General features: G+C 38.1%; 1 protein-coding gene across 3 annotated transcripts in view; it reads left to right on the top strand.

The window, feature by feature from the left end:
• LOC121390099 (peroxisomal targeting signal 1 receptor-like) overlaps window positions 1-19,346 on the top strand; it is a 47,911-nt gene extending 28,565 nt beyond the window's left edge. For all 3 annotated transcript variants that reach the window (XM_041521820.1, XM_041521822.1, XM_041521821.1), the window contains 9 exons: window positions 1,400-1,512; window positions 2,023-2,086; window positions 8,243-8,386; window positions 10,109-10,179; window positions 11,770-11,955; window positions 15,224-15,305; window positions 16,475-16,561; window positions 17,070-17,227; window positions 18,612-19,346. In XM_041521820.1, coding sequence (XP_041377754.1) covers window positions 1,400-1,512; window positions 2,023-2,086; window positions 8,243-8,386; window positions 10,109-10,179; window positions 11,770-11,955; window positions 15,224-15,305; window positions 16,475-16,561; window positions 17,070-17,227; window positions 18,612-18,813 — 1,107 coding nt within the window. In that variant the 3' untranslated portion in view covers window positions 18,814-19,346. The remainder of the gene's footprint in view (window positions 1-1,399; window positions 1,513-2,022; window positions 2,087-8,242; window positions 8,387-10,108; window positions 10,180-11,769; window positions 11,956-15,223; window positions 15,306-16,474; window positions 16,562-17,069; window positions 17,228-18,611) is intronic.
• Window positions 19,347-19,660: the final 314 nt, after the last annotated feature.

Raw genomic sequence — 19,660 nt, forward strand, 5'->3', positions numbered from 1 at the left:
ATAGCTCTTAAAACTGGACTTTGTACTCAGTTCCATGGGTGTCTGGTTTAGCAGGATTTTACTGTATATATTTTTTCTATAGGCCTATAACGTGTTGAAAAATACTTTTACCATTACTCAAAAGTTAATGTTTCTGAGGTCAGAGTATGAAACATTCGCATACTCTGATATGAAAACTGTACCCTCTGGGGGTTTTTCCAAATTTTATCACTACTCAAAAGATCCTTGTTTTTTTATTTAAAAAAAAAAGTTTAAAAAGCTGACATTAACCCCATGCAATGTTTTCTGGAATTTTTGTCCAGTGTAATTTTCACTTCTGCTAAAATGACTGTTTCTGAGGTAATGATAAAATATAATTGCATGCTCTGATTTTTGCAAGAGATTCAGTGGAAATGTGTTTTAATTTAGTTTAAAAAGCAGGGTTCAAACTTAATAGTGGCATAAACAGCAATTGCCCTAGCTACAATATGAATTGCCATAGGTCACGGTTTTTACCAATGACATTTCTTTTGCTGCTGGATAAAAATTATTGCCGTTGGTTGAAGGTATAATTTTTCTTTTTAATTTTGTGTTTATTTGTTGAAAAAGTGACTGGTTTGAAATTGCTGTAGCAACCCCTGCAATTGCCCACGGCAGTCGGCAATGCCGTCTAGATTGCCGTGGAGTTTCTAATTCTCCACAGCACTTTTTCACCTTGGACCATATTCAGACTCCTCCCAGACCACCTATATTTCCTATATTTTTTATAGGATCCTATAAAACTCCTATATTGAGATTCATTTCCTATATATGACTAATTTGCTTTGCCAAAATGCTGATGAATAAAATATTTTACTGAGTTTATTTTCGCAGTGAAATTCAGAAGATGCTTTGAATGTGGGAGATCTGTATCAAATGCCAATCAAGATCCTGCTCACCCGATGAGGTGAGGAGGATGTATTACTGATACAAGATGCACCAACTTTCAAAGTATCCTGGAAATTGGCATGGACTGCTGGCAAGCCTTGGTATATATTTGTTGAGGTAGTAGATGGTATCTTGTGTACATATGCAAGGTAAGAACATACCATTAGTAATGTAAATGTCTTTAGAAATCTGTGTAAAATGCCTATAATCATGATAATCGGTCCAAATTTTCCTATAAAACTCCTATATTTGACCTAAAAAATTCCTACATTTCCTATATTTTAATATGTACAAGTGGCTGGGAGGCCTGACAGAGGTTTTTTTAAATTACACTTTTGTGACGTGGACATTTTCTTAATTGTAAGAGTTGTGTAGGCAAGCTCAAAATTGTCTTAGGTGAGCATTTTACATGTGTCAAAAACCTTCTTTTTTATGGTCGAGTCCTAAAAAGGATCATTTAAATGTTGTATGATTTGTTTTTGGTTTCACACAGGCTGATAAGAGTTTGACAGACAAGTGGGCTGAGGAGTTTTCCGAATTTTCCACGAACCAAGAGGGTGACGAGTTCTGGGCAAGTCTTCAGAAAAACTGGGAAGATGTTGACAAGTATATAAATATAGTATAGATCTGTCAAGTGAAGTAGAAATATTGTCATGTGATGCCTACAAACACAGTGTAGATAAGTAACCTCTGACCTCTGCAAATCAAATTAACATAATTCACTTTCATCGGGTTTTAAAAGGTCACTCCTTTTTGTCTAAAGTTTTGGTTTGTTTTCTGGTAATTGACAGTGTTTGACAAAAGTTTGAGAAAGTCACCTGCCCTCACAGAAGCTTTGGTTAGTGCCCTGTATATTATAGTAATACAGTTAATGATTTCCACTAGCTCAGATAGCCTAGATGGGACAGAAGAGAAAAAAACAAAACAAGTTCATCGATTAAATCTTTCATGGAAGATGGTCACTTTTAAAACATTTTATTCAGGTTCACATTTGAATGAGATACAAGTGACTATTTTCCAATGTCTTCAATCTTTAAAAGATAACCAAAACTGAAAACATTTTAATAATATATAATGCATGCAGTGTACTAATTGAAATTTATGGAATATTTTCAGAGCTAATGCAGTTGGCGGGGGTCATCCGTGGCTTACAGATTTCGACCAATCAGAACCTTTTAAGGTATGTTACTTCCGCTTTCAATACTTTCGTGAGTTTTCTGATTTTCCTATGAATATTTTCCTTTAGACTTCTGGATTAATTTTGAAAAATGTTGCTTTCCTTTCATGAAATGTAACCTCTGTTTTTAACATCCTAGAATCTTAGAATAGTGTAGGTGATATGTACGCTGTTTTTCATCTCAGTCTGACTTCACTAATGGCATATTCCCCCTGTGTAAGTAGACTGGTCCGAATATCCTAATAGGCTAAAATCTTTCAGTGAGTCCTCTGTATCGTGTGCCGGTCAAATGACTGACACTACCTTCTTTCTCCTTCACTCCAGTAAAAGGAGGACACTTCAGTCATGTGACCAGAACAAGGCCATGTAATTGGCTGTTGGGATGATTAGACCAGTCTACTTACATAGGGGAATATGCCATTGGTTGAGGTCAGGGTAAGTATTCATCAAAGAGAAAATAATAAAAGTTGTCTTGCAATTTGTTGACAATACTCAGTTTGTGTGTAATGTCCTGACAATACTCAGTTTGTGTGTAATTTCTTAACAATACTCAGTTTGTGTGTAATTTCTTGACAATGCTTTGTGTGTAAATTGACGACAGGAGTACAGGTTTGTGTGTAATGTCTTGACAATACTCAGTTTGTGTGTAATTTCTTGACAATATTCGGTTTGTGTGTAATTTCTTGACAATACTCGGTTTGTGTGTAATTTTTTGACAATATTCAGTTTGTGTGTACCGGTTTGTGTCTAATTTGTTGACATGAGTACCGGTTTGTGTGTAATTTCTTGACAGGAATACAGGTTTGTGTGTAATTTGTTGACAGGAGTATCAGTTTGTATGTAATTTGTTGACATGAGTACCAGTTTGTGTGTAATTTGTTGACATGAGTACCGGTTTGTGTGTAATTTGTTGACAGGAGTACAGGTTTGTGTGTAATTTGTTGACAGGAGTACCGGTTTGTGTGTAATTTGTTGACAGGAATACAGGTTTGTGTGTAATTTGTTGACAGGAGTACCAGTTTGTGTGTAATTTGTTGAAGGAGTACAGGTTTGTGTGTAATTTGTTGACAGGAGTACAGGTTTGTGTGTTATTTGTTGACAGGAGTATCAGTTTGTGTGTAATTTGTTGACAGGAGTACCGGTTTGTGTGTAATTTGTTGACAGGAGTACCAGCCTGTGTGTAATTTGTTGACAGAAGTACAGGTTTGTTTGTAATTTGTTGACAGGAGTACCGCTTTGTGTGTAATTTGTTGACAGGAGTACCGGTGTGTGTGTAATTTGTTAACAGGTGTACCGGTTTGTGTGTAACTTGTTGACAGGAGTACAGGTTTGTGTGTAATTTGTTGACAGGAGTACCACTTTGTGTGTAATTTGTTGACAATACTCAGTTTGTGTGTAATTTGTTGACAGGAGTACCAGTGTGTGTGTAATTTGTTAACAAGAGTACCGGCCTGTGTGTAATTTGTTGACAGGAGTACCAGTTTGTGTGTAATTTGTTGACAGGAGTATCGGTTTGTGTGTAATTTGTTGACAGGAGTACAGGTTTGTGTGTAATTTGTTGACAGGAGTACAGCCCAAACAAAAATTGCAAGCTTAATAAATAGCTGGTAACAACCTTGCAGCAAGGTAGTAACTACCGCGTTTCGAGCTAGTATTTGGAACCTTTTTACAACCTTGCCGCAAGCTTGCGACGAGCTTCTTGCAACCTTGCGACGAGCTTCTTGCAACCTTGCGATGAGCTTCTTGCAACCTTGCCGCAAGCTTGTTGCATGCTTGCGACGAGCTTCCTGCAAGCTTATTCAGTTTAAGCTAGTATTTGGAACCTTTTTACAACCTTGCCGCAAGCTTGCGACGAGCTTCCCGCAAGCTTATTCAGTTTAAGCTAGTATTTGGAACCTTTTTACAACCTTGCCGCAAGCTTGCGGGAAGCTTGTTGCAACCTTGCGACGAGCTTCCCGCAAGCTTGTTCAGTTTAAGCTAGTATTTGGAACCTTTTTACAACCTTGCTGCAAGCTTGCTACGAACTTCCCGCATGCTTGAGACGAGCTTCCCACAAGCTTGCGACGAGCTACCCGCAAGCTTGCAACAAGCTTCCTGCAAGCTTGCGACGATCTACCTACAAGCTTGCATCAGTGGCAGCCATCTTGCATCTTGTATAATTCTTTAAAAAAACAACAATGGTTTTAAAGTGAAAAACATGAACAGTTAAAACAAAAAAATAGGTGCTACAAGTTTACCTGTCTGATAGACATGTTCCATTTATGTGGGATAGTCTTGACTAAACTAATATGCTAAAAAGCTCATGGTCCTATATTATTCTTCTTCTTCTTGTTTTATGTTATATTCCTCCACTATCTGGAGATCTACACTGGTGTAAAGTCATTTGTTTGTTTCTTCTTGTTTTCTTTTTTCTCCTGTTCCACCAAGCAGGATTCAACCAAACTTGGTCCAAATGATCCTCTTATAGACCTGACCAAGTGTTGTTATTTTTCGGGCCAATAAAAATTCCAAGATGGCTGCCCTGGCCTCTGAATAACTGAGACATTTTTAACTTTTACTCAAGTTCCACCATGCAAATTTAAACCATATGTCTTCCTAATGATCCTCTCATGGCCCTGACCAAGTTTGTTATTTTTCGGGCAGATTTAAAATCAAGATAGCTGCCCTGGCCTCTGATTGACAGACATTTTTTTGTTTCTTTTCAAGGTCCACCAGGCAGGTTTCAATCAAACTTAGTCCAAATGATTCTCTCATGACTTACTAAGTGTTGTTATTTTTGTGGCTGATTCAAAATCCAAGATGGCCACCCTGGCCTCTGATTGGCTAAGACATTTTCAACATCTTCTCAAATTCCACCAAACTAATTTCAACCAAACATGGCCCATGTCATCCTCTCATGGCCATGCATATGTTATTATTTTTGGGGCCAATTGAAAATCCAATTATTACAAGATGATTCTGTTTTAACCATATTGTATTATCATTCGTATGTATTAATATTAATTTTGTTTTAATTATTATTGTAAATACTATCTAAATCTGTAACATGTATGTTTGGTTGTTTAGCCACTGTTCCCACTGAATTTGATAAATCATATGAGAAGTTACGAATTAAAAAAAAATAACCATGAAAATTATTTGGACTTAGCTTTTTCTCCACAAGTGTAGACATGCTTTCACAGTTGAAGATATACATGCAGCAAGCTTACAAAAATTAAAACATGCTTGCGGGAAGCTTGCACAGTTGAAGATATGCATGCAGCAAGCTTGCAAAATGAAAACATGCTTGCGGGAAGCTTGCACAGTTGAAGATATGCTTGCAGCAAGCTAGCAAAAATTAAAACATGCTTGCGGGAAGCTTGTACAGTTGAAGATATGCATGCAGCAAGCTTGCACATGCTTTCACAAATGAAAACATGCATGCGGCAAGCTTGCAGAAATACTGACTACCTTACGCAAGCTAAATGTTAGCTTGCAAATAGCTTGCATTGCTTGTACTACCTTGTAACAACCTTGTAACTACCTTGCAACAACCTAGCCGCAAGCATGCATTTTTGTTTGGGAGGTTTGTGTGTAATTTGTTGACAGGAGTACCAGCCTGTGTGTAATTTGTTGACAGGAGTACCAGCCTGTGTGTAATTTGTTGACAGGAGTACAGGTTTGTGTGTAATTTGTTGACAGGAATACCAGTTTGTGTGTAATTTGTTGACAGGAGTACAGGTTTGTGTGTAATTTGTTGACAGGAATACCAGTTTGTGTGTAATTTGTTGACAGGAGTACGGGTTCGTGTGTAATTTGTTGACAGGAGTACCGGCCTGTGTGTAATTTGTTGACAGGAGTATCGGTTTGTGTGTAATTTGTTGACAGGAGTACAGGTTTGTGTGTAATTTGTTGACAGGAGTACCAGTTTGTGTGTAATTTGTTGACAGGAGTATCGGTTTGTGTGTAATTTGTTGACAGGAGTACCGGCCTGTGTGTAATTTGTTGACAGGAGTACCAGTTTGTGTGTAATTTGTTGACAGGAGTATCGGTTTGTGTGTAATTTGTTGACAGGAATACCAGTTTGTGTGTAATTTGTTGACAGGAGTACAGGTTTGTGTGTAATTTGTTGACAGGAATACCAGTTTGTGTGTAATTTGTTGACAGGAGTACGGGTTCGTGTGTAATTTGTTGACAGGAGTACCGGCCTGTGTGTAATTTGTTGACAGGAATACCAGTTTGTGTGTAATTTGTTGACAGGAGTATCGGTTTGTGTGTAATTTGTTGACAGGAGTACAGGTTTGTGTGTAATTTGTTGACAGGAGTACCAGCCTGTGTGTAATTTGTTGACAGGAGTATCGGTTTGTGTGTAATTTGTTGACAGGAATACCAGTTTGTGTGTAATTTGTTGACAGGAGTACAGGTTTGTGTGTAATTTGTTGACAGGAATACCAGTTTGTGTGTAATTTGTTGACAGGAGTACGGGTTCGTGTGTAATTTGTTGACAGGAGTACCGGCCTGTGTGTAATTTGTTGACAGGAGTATCGGTTTGTGTGTAATTTGTTGACAGGAGTACAGGTTTGTGTGTAATTTGTTGACAGGAGTACCAGTTTGTGTGTAATTTGTTGACAGGAGTATCGGTTTGTGTGTAATTTGTTGACAGGAGTACCGGCCTGTGTGTAATTTGTTGACAGGAGTACCAGTTTGTGTGTAATTTGTTGACAGGAGTATCGGTTTGTGTGTAATTTGTTGACAGGAATACCAGTTTGTGTGTAATTTGTTGACAGGAGTACAGGTTTGTGTGTAATTTGTTGACAGGAATACCAGTTTGTGTGTAATTTGTTGACAGGAGTACGGGTTCGTGTGTAATTTGTTGACAGGAGTACCGGCCTGTGTGTAATTTGTTGACAGGAATACCAGTTTGTGTGTAATTTGTTGACAGGAGTATCGGTTTGTGTGTAATTTGTTGACAGGAGTACAGGTTTGTGTGTAATTTGTTGACAGGAGTACCAGCCTGTGTGTAATTTGTTGACAGGAGTATCGGTTTGTGTGTAATTTGTTGACAGGAGTACAGGTTTGTGTGTAATTTGTTGACAGGAGTACCAGTTTGTGTGTAATTTGTTGACAGGAGTATCGGTTTGTGTGTAATTTGTTGACAGGAGTACAGGTTTGTGTGTAATTTGTTGACAGGAGTACCAGTTTGTGTGTAATTTGTTGACAGGAGTACCAGCCTGTGTGTAATTTGTTGACAGGAGTATCGGTTTGTGTGTAATTTGTTGACAGGAGTACAGGTTTGTGTGTAATTTGTTGACAGGAGTACCAGTTTGTGTGTAATTTGTTGACAGGAGTATCGGTTTGTGTGTAATTTGTTGACAGGAGTACCGGCCTGTGTGTAATTTGTTGACAGGAGTACCAGTTTGTGTGTAATTTGTTGACAGGAGTATCGGTTTGTGTGTAATTTGTTGACAGGAGTACAGGTTTGTGTGTAATTTGTTGACAGGAATACCAGTTTGTGTGTAATTTGTTGACAGGAGTACAGGTTTGTGTGTAATTTGTTGACAGGAATACCAGTTTGTGTGTAATTTGTTGACAGGAGTACGGGTTCGTGTGTAATTTGTTGACAGGAGTACCGGCCTGTGTGTAATTTGTTGACAGGAGTACCAGTTTGTGTGTAATTTGTTGACAGGAGTATCGGTTTGTGTGTAATTTGTTGACAGGAGTACCACTTTGTGTGTAATTTGTTGACAATACTCAGTTTGTGTGTAATTTGTTGACAGGAGTACCAGTGTGTGTGTAATTTGTTAACAGGAGTATCGGTTTGTGTGTAATTTGTTGACAGGAGTACCGGCCTGTGTGTAATTTGTTGACAGGAGTACCAGTTTGTGTGTAATTTGTTGGCAGGAGTATCGGTTTGTGTGTAATTTGTTGACAGGAGTACAGGTTTGTGTGTAATTTGTTGACAGGAGTACCAGCCTGTGTGTAATTTGTTGACAGGAGTACAGGTTTGTGTGTAATTTGTTGACAGGAATACCAGTTTGTGTGTAATTTGTTGACAGGAGTACAGGTTTGTGTGTAATTTGTTGACAGGAATACCAGTTTGTGTGTAATTTGTTGACAGGAGTACCGGTTTGTGTGTAATTTGTTGACAGGAATACCAGTTTGTGTGTAATTTGTTGACAGGAGTACCGGTTTGAGGAGAACAACCCACTGATGGATCACCCGAACCCGTTTGAGGAAGGCATCAAGAAGCTGGAACAAGGAGACGTGCCCAATGCCGTGCTGCTGTTTGAAGCCGCCGCTCAGAAGAACGACTCTCACATGGAGGTAAAACTCGTAGACTCCATCATATGTGGTCATGTGGGATAGAAAAAGTACACCCGAGGTGGTGGAAATTTTGATACAGGATAGAATAGCACATACCACAGCTTTTGACATACCACTTGTGATGCATTGGCAGGAACGAGAAATAGCGCAATGAGCCCACAGACAGGGATTGATCCCAGACTGACTATGCATCAGACAAGCGCCGTACCACTGTGCTACGTCCCACCCTTTATGACAGCAAATGGTGTCATTGGCAGGCACAGTCTCATTTAATGTGACATTCAAAGTTAGATGCACTTCGAACTTTGACCTGGTGACATGGAATGTGGTATACTGCTACCCATAATCAGTGGATAAACAAAATCTGGCCTATAATCTGAAATTTTTTAATTTTCCCTTTTTTTAATCTTTATATATTTTATATTTGTTTTATATGAACTGATGTAGTTTTTGCAATTGTTTTATTTGTATTTTTCAGGCATGGCAATTGTTTTATGTGAACTGATGTAGTTTTTGCAACTGTTTTATTTGTATTTTTCAGGCATGGCAATTGTTTTATATGAACTGATGCAGTTTTTGCCATTGTTTTATTTGTATTTTTCAGGCATGGCAATTGTTTTATATGAACTGATGTAGTTTTTGCAACTGTTTTATTTGTATTTTTCAGGCATGGCAATTGTTTTATATGAACTGATGCAGTTTTTGCCATTGTTTTATTTGTATTTTTCAGGCATGGCAATTGTTTTATTTGTACTTTTCAGGCATGGCAATTGTTTTATTTGTATTTTTCAGGCATGGCAATTGTTTTATTTGTATTTTTCAGGCATGGCAATTGTTTTATTTGTACTTTTCAGGCATGGCAATTGTTTTATTTGTATTTTTCAGGCATGGCAATTGTTTTATTTGTATTTTTCAGGCGTGGCAATTGTTTTATTTGTACTTTTCAGGCGTGGCAGTTGTTTTATTTGTACTTTTCAGGCGTGGCAGTTGTTTTATTTGTATTTTTCAGGCGTGGCAATTGTTTTATTTGTACTTTTCAGGCGTGGCAATTGTTTTATTTGTACTTTTCAGGCGTGGCAATTGTTTTATTTGTACTTTTCAGGCGTGGCAATTGTTTTATTTGTACTTTTCAGGCGTGGCAATTGTTTTATTTGTACTTTTCAGGCGTGGCAATTGTTTTATTTGTACTTTTCAGGCGTGGCAATTGTTTTATTTGTACTTTTCAGGCGTGGCAATTGTTTTATTTGTACTTTTCAGGCGTGGCAATTGTTTTATTTGTATTTTTCAGGCGTGGCAATTGTTTTATTTGTATTTTTCAGGCGTGGCAATTGTTTTATTTGTATTTTTCAGGCGTGGCAATTGTTTTATTTGTATTTTTCAGGCGTGGCAATTGTTTTATTTGTATTTTTCAGGCATGGCAGTTGTTTTATTTGTATTTTTCAGGCATGGCAGTTGTTTTATTTGTATTTTTCAGGCATGGCAGTTGTTTTATTTGTATTTTTCAGGCATGGCAGTTGTTTTATTTGTATTTTTCAGGCATGGCAGTTGTTTTATTTGTATTTTTCAGGCATGGCAATTGTTTTATTTGTATTTTTCAGGCATGGCAACTGTTTTATTTGTATTTTTCAGGCATGGCAATTGTTTTATTTGTATTTTTCAGGCATGGCAATTGTTTTATTTGTATTTTTCAGGCATGGCAATTGTTTTATTTGTATTTTTCAGGCATGGCAGTATCTCGGCACCACTCAGGCTGAAAATGAAAACGAACCTGCAGCTATTGCTGCTCTCAAAAAGTAAGTGTGTAGCTCATGAAACACTGTTTTGTTTCCTCAAGACTTTCATTCGTAAAGGGGCGAGACGTAGCCCAGTGGTAAAGTGCCCGCTTGATGCATGGTCAGTCTAGGATCGATCCCTGTCAGGCTATTTCTCATTCGAGCCAGTGCACCACAACTGGTATATCAAAGGCTGTGGTATGCGCTATGTGCTATTCTGTCTGTCGGATGGTGTACATATGTAGCGGGCTTCCTCTCTAAGACTATATGCAGAGATGCCAACCATTATGAATTTGGCTTAATCATTACAAATTTAAAGCATAGATTACGCTATTACAATTGTCTTGTTCGAAATTCCGATTTTTAGAAAGAACATCGTAATTTTGCGTATTTGGTGTCGGATCGTATTGTGGAAGGCACAAATGTTGTTAACATCGAAGAAATGGAACTTTTTTTCCCTCTTCACTGTCAACAATCGTAGATTGGTTTCCTGCCTTGTTCTTTAAACTTACGAATTCTGAATACCGAGCATAGCAAGCGTGGCAATATAGAATAAACCAGTCTAGCAATCGGTCTTCAGAACAGCCCCGATGTTTGCCGATTGAGTATGGCCTTGAACTTTACTGTACCAAAATGTTGAAAAATATGCCCCTGAGCCATCACTGATAACATTCCTATTTTGGTGGGGGGGGGGGGGGATTCCTATTTTTGAAGGCCTGGATTCCTATGACAGTCCAACTGGGGTTGGCATCTCTGTATATGTCAAAATTATCAAATGCTTGACATCCAATAGCCAATGATTTATAAATCAATGTGCTCTAGTGGGTCCGTTAAACAAAACAAATTTTTATTTTCATTCATAAGACACAACTAATCGTAACAGGTATCAGGGGAGGTTGCTGGATTGTCTTAGGGAGGTGGTGCAACATAACAAAATTCCACCTACAGGATTGAAAATTATATTAACAATTATATAAAGACAGTCTTCCTCCAGAAAGGTGGGACGCTAGACTGAGATGTTTGGGACATAGGATCGATCCCCCTCAGTGGACCCATTCTCTGATTTGGTATTTGCCAGTCCCAACCAGTGCCCCATGACTGGTGTATCAAATGTGGTATATGCTGTCCTTTCTGTGGGAAAGTTCATTTAAAAGATCCCTTGCTACTAAGGAATAAATGTAGTGGGTTCCCTCTCTAGGACTGAATGTTAGAATTGACAAAAGTTTGACATCCATTAGCCGATGATTAATAAATCAATGTGCTCAAAACAAAACAACTCTAATAGAACTGATATACAATGAGTTAATTGATCAGTCACACTTATTGGACTCATCAGGGGTTTTACCTCTTCAAGCCCAAGCCCTGCATTTGCCCACAGCAATCGGCTATGCCATGGAGATTGCAGTGGAATTAATACTTTTCTGCGGCACTTTTTTTTTTACCTTGGACTATATTTAGGGCTTTTTCAATGGCATGTTTTTTTTACTGTGGACATTTTCCTAATTGCAGGGGTTGCAAGCCAGTGCTCATGACTGGTGTACCAAAGAACTGTAGTTTGTTGTTTTTAAATTAGAAAACTTGATAGTTAATGTAATTTACTTTTCATTACAGATGTCTCGACTTGTCGCCAGGAAACCTGACTGCGTGGCTGTCACTGGCTGTGAGCTACACTAACGAGTCGCTGGGCTCACATGCGTGCCACGCTCTCAAGTCGTGGCTCAAGCACAACCCCAAGTACTCCCAGCTAGTCAGGGAGGACCTGCAGAAAACTCCCATCACATCGTCCTTCATGAGCCAGTAAGTGCAGAATATAAGACTCCATCATATGTGGTCATGTGGGATAGAAAAAATACACCCGAGATGGTGAAAATTTCGACCTGGAACAAGGCTTGCCGAGTCCTATGGTCAAAATTTTCACCACTGAGGTGATAAGATTCTTTTTCTCTCATTCATTCGGTAAATAAACCATTATTTTACACGAATAGACAAAGATGGCTGAACATTTTATCATATTTATCGTGTTTGTTTCATGTGTTAAATAAAATTTAACACTACATATTAGCAAGATAACTTTTATAATGAAGGTTTTAATAACAAAATATTAATTTAAAACTGTGTAATGACCTCACGTCGCCACCTCACATTAATATGACGTCATATTTTACTAGCGATGTCATGTTGAACGAGTGCGCATGATATCCCATGTAAGATAGAAATTTCTTACATAGCTTTCTTTCATGGGATAGCTCTGTCCTATATACCTTAGGATGAGAGAATTCATACTCATTATCGGTAATCATAGGTTAGAAAAATTACAAATATGTTTTTTTTCTCTCATTTATCATAATTATTCTATAATACTTGTGCGCAAAGCTTTGTGAGGGCGGGATGTAGTCCAGTGGTAGAGTGCTTGCCTGATGCATGGTCGGTCTAGGATCGAAACCTGTTGGTGGACCCATTGGGCTATTTCTCACTCTAGCACCATGTCGGGTATATCAAAGGCTATGGTGTGTGCTATCCTGTCTGTGGGAAAGTGCATTTAAAAGATCCCTTACTACTAATGGGAAAAAAATGTAATGGGTTTCCTCTCTAAGACTATATGTAAAAATTACCAAATGTTTGACATCCAATAGCCGATGATTAATAAATATGTGCTCTAGTGGTGTCTTTAAACAAAACAAACTTTTAACATTACTGGTAATTACTGGTTATAAATAAACCTTTCTTACTGAAAACACTGCTTTTTTGTTTTTTTGTGCTTTTTTAAATATACCCAATATATGTTGGAGATAAAAAAAAATATTTTTAAATCATTTATTATATATACTCACGGCCAAAAGAAACTTTACAAATGAAAACAAAATTTAGTCTCTGAAACATCCATATATCCTAACGTAACCAATTGCATAAATAATCATCCAAACAAAACCAACTTTCTACAGTATATTTGAAACATAACGTTGCATGCTTTTCATGCCGAGCAAAAAAAACAACGAAATCACGTTTTCCAGGACCTACGAAATTCACCTGTGCAATAATGGTATTAAAATGAGCCAGGATACTGGTAGGGTATTCATTTGATAGAAAACCACCAAAAGAATGCTACGACTTACTGTAGAACAACGCGAGCGAGCCATAGGCATGATACAAATGGGGGCATCTAATGCCCATGTCGTAAGGACGTTTGGATGTTCCAGAGTTGCTGTTGGTAACCTGATAAATCGATACCAACAGACAGGTCGGACATTGGACAGGCCAAGAACGGGTAGACCACGTGTAACAACTCAACGGGATGACCGATACCTACGAATATTACACCTACGTAATCATTTTCTGACGGTGACGTCATCAGCGGCAACGGCATTCGGCCACCATGTGAGTAGACACACCGTGTCAAGAAGATTACGTGCTGCTGGTATCAGAGCCTACAGACCCTCCCATGGGACCACATTGACAGACCAACACCGTCGGCTTAGATTACGATGGGCCAGGCATGTGAGGCGTTGGCTGATTCGTGATTGGCGAATGGTTCTCTTTTCTGATGAGATTAGGTTCTGCCTGTTCCGTGGGAATGGGAGAATAAGAGTGTATCGGCGTAGAGGAGAACGTACAGCCCGTTGTGCATTAATGAAGTCGAACCTTTTAGGAGGTGGTAGTGTGATGGTGTGGGGAGGCATCCGTGGCAATCAGACCACTGAACTTGTCATCATTGATGGCCATCTGAACGCTCAACGTTACAGGGATGAAGTGCTAAGACCAGTTGCCATTCCTACAGCAACAGCCTCAAGGATCATGTTCCAGCAGGATAATGCGAGACCTCACGTTGCTCGCATTGTTCAGGACTTCCTCTATCAGAACAACGTTAACCTCTTGCCATGGCCTGCACGATATCCAGACATGTCACCTATAGAACATCTTTGGGACAACCTTGAACGCCAGATTTGACAGAGACAACAGCCCCCACTCAACAGACAACAACTGCAACAATCCCTAGTTGAGGAATGGTGACGCATCCCGAATGATGTAATCAAAAGGCTGACTACATCTATGCGAAGATGTGTGCATGCATGTATCCGAGCTCACGGGGGTCACACACGTTATTAGAGACATTATCGAGTCTGAAATACCTAATTTTGCTCGACTTCATTGGGTGACAATTCAGTGTAAATTTGGTTTTTGACCCCACGTGTAACTTTCACATTATGACGTAATTGTTACCTGCAGTCAGGTTGCTTTTGTTGATGATTTACATTTGGTATTGAACTATTAACCTTTAAACTACTGGATTAATTTTTAACAAAAACCACGTTGAGTGGGTACAAGTTTATAATTTTTACTCACATATATTCACTTAAATGTTTCATAAATACATGAAATAAAGTTCATATATGAATCGGTAAGTATTATTTTCGTGTCTTTTTTTTGTAATTTTTATTGTTTTAGATCGGCTAATGGTGATTAAAATTAGGCAAAAAATCGAAAAAGTTGCGTTTACTTATGGGCATTTGTGGCCAGCTGTCCAGTATTTATGTCCATTATTCCCGATAACAGTGGTTTTCTGACCAGAATTTTTTTTAAAACGATTCATATTGCAATATTTGGTAATTTTCGTTGTTGGTAAAACGATCAAATTTATTATCAGATTAGCTGTCACAATCAGCTATCGATCCCTGAAAATGACCATGACGTGCCGCCATTGTTGTCAAGCGAAAATACTTGCCGAAAACCACTTTTTGAACTCAAAATTTCAAGGTATTTTCAGTTGAAAAAATCAAAACAAAAACCACCATTTTGAAAAAAAATCTTTTTTCTTTAATTATATTTCCGTTTCCGGTGAGTGTCGTGTGCAATATGTCGTGGAAATATGAATTGGGGAATGCACTGTATACAGTGTACAGTATATCGACTGACGTGACGTCGGGCGAGATATCTCGCCTGCAGTAGTCAGAAGGTTAAATACTATCACAAATAATGTTATTCTTATTATTTGCCGTTACCCCACAAATTCAAATATAATACTTGTAAAGTTTCTTTTGGCCATGAGTATTGTTTGTTTTTATTTCAGTGAAGATTACAGTGAAGTGAGTGACTTGTATCTTCAGGCTGTTAGATTATCTCCCCCTGGACAGATAGATGCAGATGTTCAGGTAAATATTTTAAAGAAGTGTCTATCTACGGACTGTTAAATTATCTCCCCCTGAACAAGATAAATACAGATATTCAGGTACAGGTAAATATTTTAATGAAGAGTCGTATTGGGACTATTTGATTATCTCCCCCTGGACTGATTCAGATGTTGGGTAAATATTTCAATGATGTGTTATATAACTACAGACTGTTAAATTATCTCCCCCCTGTAAAGATATGGATGTTCAGGTAAATATTTTATGAAGTGTCAACTATCTACAGACTGTTAGATTGTTCAAGTACCTGGCCTCTGTGGAGTCGAGGTTAAGCCATCGGACATAAGGCTGGTAGGTACTGGGTTCCTAGCCTGGTACCGGCTCCCACCCAGAACAAGTTTTAAAGACTCGGTGGGTAGGTGTAAGATCACTACACCCTCTTCTCTCTAACCACTAGCAACTACCCTCTGTTCTGGACTGACAGCTCAGATAGCTGAGGTGTGTGCTCAGGATAGCGTGTTTGAACCATAATTGGATATAAGCACTAAAATAAGTTGAAATGAAATAAATTAGTGGAGTGGCTTATTACCTAAATCCTGTCGAATTACCTCCACTTGGAAAGGTAGTAATTAACTTCAGTTGTAACAGTTAAGAATAATAAATTAAACATTTTGGGCCGAATTTATAAAGCCTGTTTACGTTTTACACACATATAACTCCATACATTTACACTGCTTAAACATCTGTTTATGTCTCACACACATATAACTCCATACATTTACACTGCTTAAACATCTGTTTATGTCTCACACACATATAACTCCATACATTTACACTGCTTAAACATCTGTTTATGTCTCACACACATAACTCCATACATTTACAATGCTTAAACACCTGTTTATGTTTTACACACATGTAACTACATACATTTACAATGCTTAAACATCTGTTTGTCTCACACACATATAACTCCATACATTTACAATGCTTAAACACCTGTTTATGTCTCACAAACATATAACTCCATACATTTACAATGCTTAAACACCTGTTTATGTTTTACACACATGTAACTACATACATTTACAATGCTTAAACATCTGCGTTAGAGAAAAACAGGCTTCGTAAATTTGACCCTATTTGTTTGGAATGTTTTCAGTTGTTAACAAATGGCTGTTTTGTATTTGTAGAGTTGTCTGGGAATTCTCTTCAACTTGAGTGGGGAGTACAACAAGGCTGTGGATTGTTTTACTGCTGCACTGCAAGTCCAACCAAAGGTATCAAGTCTCATACTGTTTAACACTTTCTTTTGAGTCTTTAAGTTATTTTTGGTAGGAGCATGCATTTAAATTTTTTCCGTTTCACCAGGTTGTTTTACAACAATAAGAATTATTTATCCATAGTAAATTCACATTTAGACTGTTCTCTGTCATTTATGTCGGAATCATTTATCCGTAGTAAATTCAGTTAAGACTGTTCACTGTTATTTAGTACATGAATACATGGAAATGGTGATTTTGCAACGGATATTTATTGATTTTTGAGTGGGTGGGATCTAGCTCCTGTTGATGTAAAAGATCCCTTGCTGCTGATAAAAAATGTAGTAGATTTCTAAGACTTATTTCAGAATTAGCAAATGTTTGACATCCATTAGTCGATAATTAATAAGTTAATATGCTCTTACATTTTGATACTAACAAACTTTTATGAATGCAGGATGCACTGCTGTCGTTTAACAAAACAAACCTTTAACGTTCTGATACTAACAAACTATTGTGTATTCAGGATGCGTTGCTGTGGAACAGACTTGGTGCCACGTTGGCCAACGGTAACCGGAGTGAGGAGGCGGTGGATGCGTACCACAATGCACTGCAGCTGTCACCGGGCTTCATTCGGTCACGCTACAACCTCGGTATTGCCTGCATCAACCTCGGAGCTCACAGGTATCTAGATCTGTTACTTCATGTCTAGAACAAGATTAATACGGGACCACTTTTACACTTTTACACCTGGTTGTATTCACAGGTTCTTGGGGCGAGATTTAGCTCAGTCGGTCGAGTGCTCGCATAAGGTGCCTGCATCACAGGGTTGTTTACATTGACCATAGTTTGACACTCAATAGCTGATGTATTTTTCGTGCTGGGCTGTCATTAACCTTCTGACTACTGCAGGCGAGATATCTCGCCCGATGTCACGTCAGTCGACATACTATACACTGTATACAGTGCATTCCCCAATTCATATTTCCCACCGTTTTGCACACGACACTCACCGGAAACGGAAATATAATAAAAGAAAAAAGATTTTTTTTCAAAATGGTTGCTTTTGTTTTGATTTTTTCAATTGAAAATACCGTGAAATTTTATGTTCAAAAAGTGGTTTTCGGCAAGTATTTTCGCTTGACAACAATGGCGGCACGTCGCGGTCATTTTCAGGGATCGATAGCCGACTGTGACAGCTAATTTGATAATAAATTTGATCGTTTTACCAACAACAAAAATTACCAAATATTGCAATATGAATCGTAATTCGGGTTTAAAAAAAAATTCTGGTCAGAAAACCACTGTTATCGGGAATAATGGACATAAATACTGGACAGCTGGCCACAAATGCCCGTAAGTAAATGCAACTTTTTCGATTTTTTGCCTAATTTTAATCACCATTAGCCGATCTAAAAATAACAAAAATTACAAAAAAGACACGAAAATAATACTTACCGATTCATATATGAACTTTATTTCATGTATTTATAAAACATTTAAGTGAATATATGTGAGTACAAATTATAAACTTGTACCCACTCAACGTGGTTTTTGTTAAAAATTAATCCAGTAGTCTAAAGGTTAAACATTCATTCATGCATAGCAGCATTGAACCACCTCAGTGAATCCATTTAACTGATTGGGTTTTTTCTCGTTTGAACCAGTGCACAACAACTGGTCAAAAGTCGTGGTATGTGCTTTCCTTATAGTGGCAAGGTTCAGATTATAAAAGATCCCTTGTTGCTAATGGAAAAATGTAGCGGGTTTCCTCTGATGACTACTAGTCAGAATTAACAAATGTTTAACATCTAACAGCCGATGCTTGATTAATCAATGTGCTCTAGTGGTGTCGTTAAACATAACAAACTTCTTTTTTTCACAGGTTCTTGAACTTTCAGTTTATGGAAATCCAGGACTCTGAAAATTTTGAGAACACCACTATTATTCTCATCACAAAATTATCCAGGTTTTTCGGATTATTCAGTAGCGTAAATATTTTTTCTATGAAATACTGCAATATAGGTCAGTGTTTGTCCTAACTAACAGAGTGATTGTTTTCTAACAGAGAAGCGGTGGAGCATTTCCTGACAGCCCTCAACATGCAGCAACGAAGTCGCGGTCCATCAGGGACAGAATCCGTCATGTCGGCCAACATCTGGAGCACGCTCAGAATGACTCTGTCTCTCATGGGACGACCAGAACTGTACGACGCGTGCGACAAGAGTGACCTTGACCTGTTGAACAAGGAGTTTGGAATGCATTCTTGACACGGCTTAGAAAGTCAGTCTTCATGTCTTCCATCGTGTGTCCATTCATGCTGCATCCATCATAAGAGTGCAGAGACGCCAACGTTCTCTGTACATTCCATCCACCAAAGAGCTTTAGATCCAATATCAGATGTACATACATGTTGCCTTTGTCAAACGATTCCAGAGAAATCTAAGTCGTCTGCAAGTTCCACCCATAAAATAGCTTTAGATCCAACATCAGACATTCGTACATGTTGCATTTGTCAAAAGAGTCCAGAGAAATCTAAGTTCTTTGCAAGTTCCACCCACAAAATAGCTCTAGATCCAACATCAGACATTCGTACATGTTGCGTTTGTCAAAAGACTCCAGAGACTTTGAAGTTCTCTGTAAGTTCCATCCATCAAAGAACTTTAGATCCAACATCAGACATTCGTACATGTTGCGTTTGTCAAAAGACTCCAGAGACTTTGAAGTTCTCTGGAAGTTCCATCCATCAAAGAACTTTAGATCCAACATCAGACATTCGTACATGTTGTGTTTGTCAAAAGACTCCAGAACTTTGAAGTTCTCTTAGATCATCAAAGAACTTTAGATCCAACATCAGAAATTCGTACATGTTGTGTTTGTCAAAAGACTCCAGAGACTTTGAAGTTCTCTGTAAGTTCCATCCATCAAAGAACTTTAGATCCAACATCAGACATTCGTACATGTTGCATTAGTCAAAAGACTCCAGAGACTTTGAAGTTCTCTGTAAGTTCCATCCATCAAAGAACTTTAGATCCAACATCAGACATTCGTACATGTTGCGTTTGTCAAAAGACTCCAGAGACTTTGAAGTTCTCTGGAAGTTCCATCCATCAAAGA

The sequence above is a fragment of the Gigantopelta aegis genome, chromosome 15 (genome assembly GCF_016097555.1).
Source record: "Gigantopelta aegis isolate Gae_Host chromosome 15, Gae_host_genome, whole genome shotgun sequence".
NCBI lineage: Eukaryota > Metazoa > Mollusca > Gastropoda > Neomphalida > Peltospiridae > Gigantopelta > Gigantopelta aegis.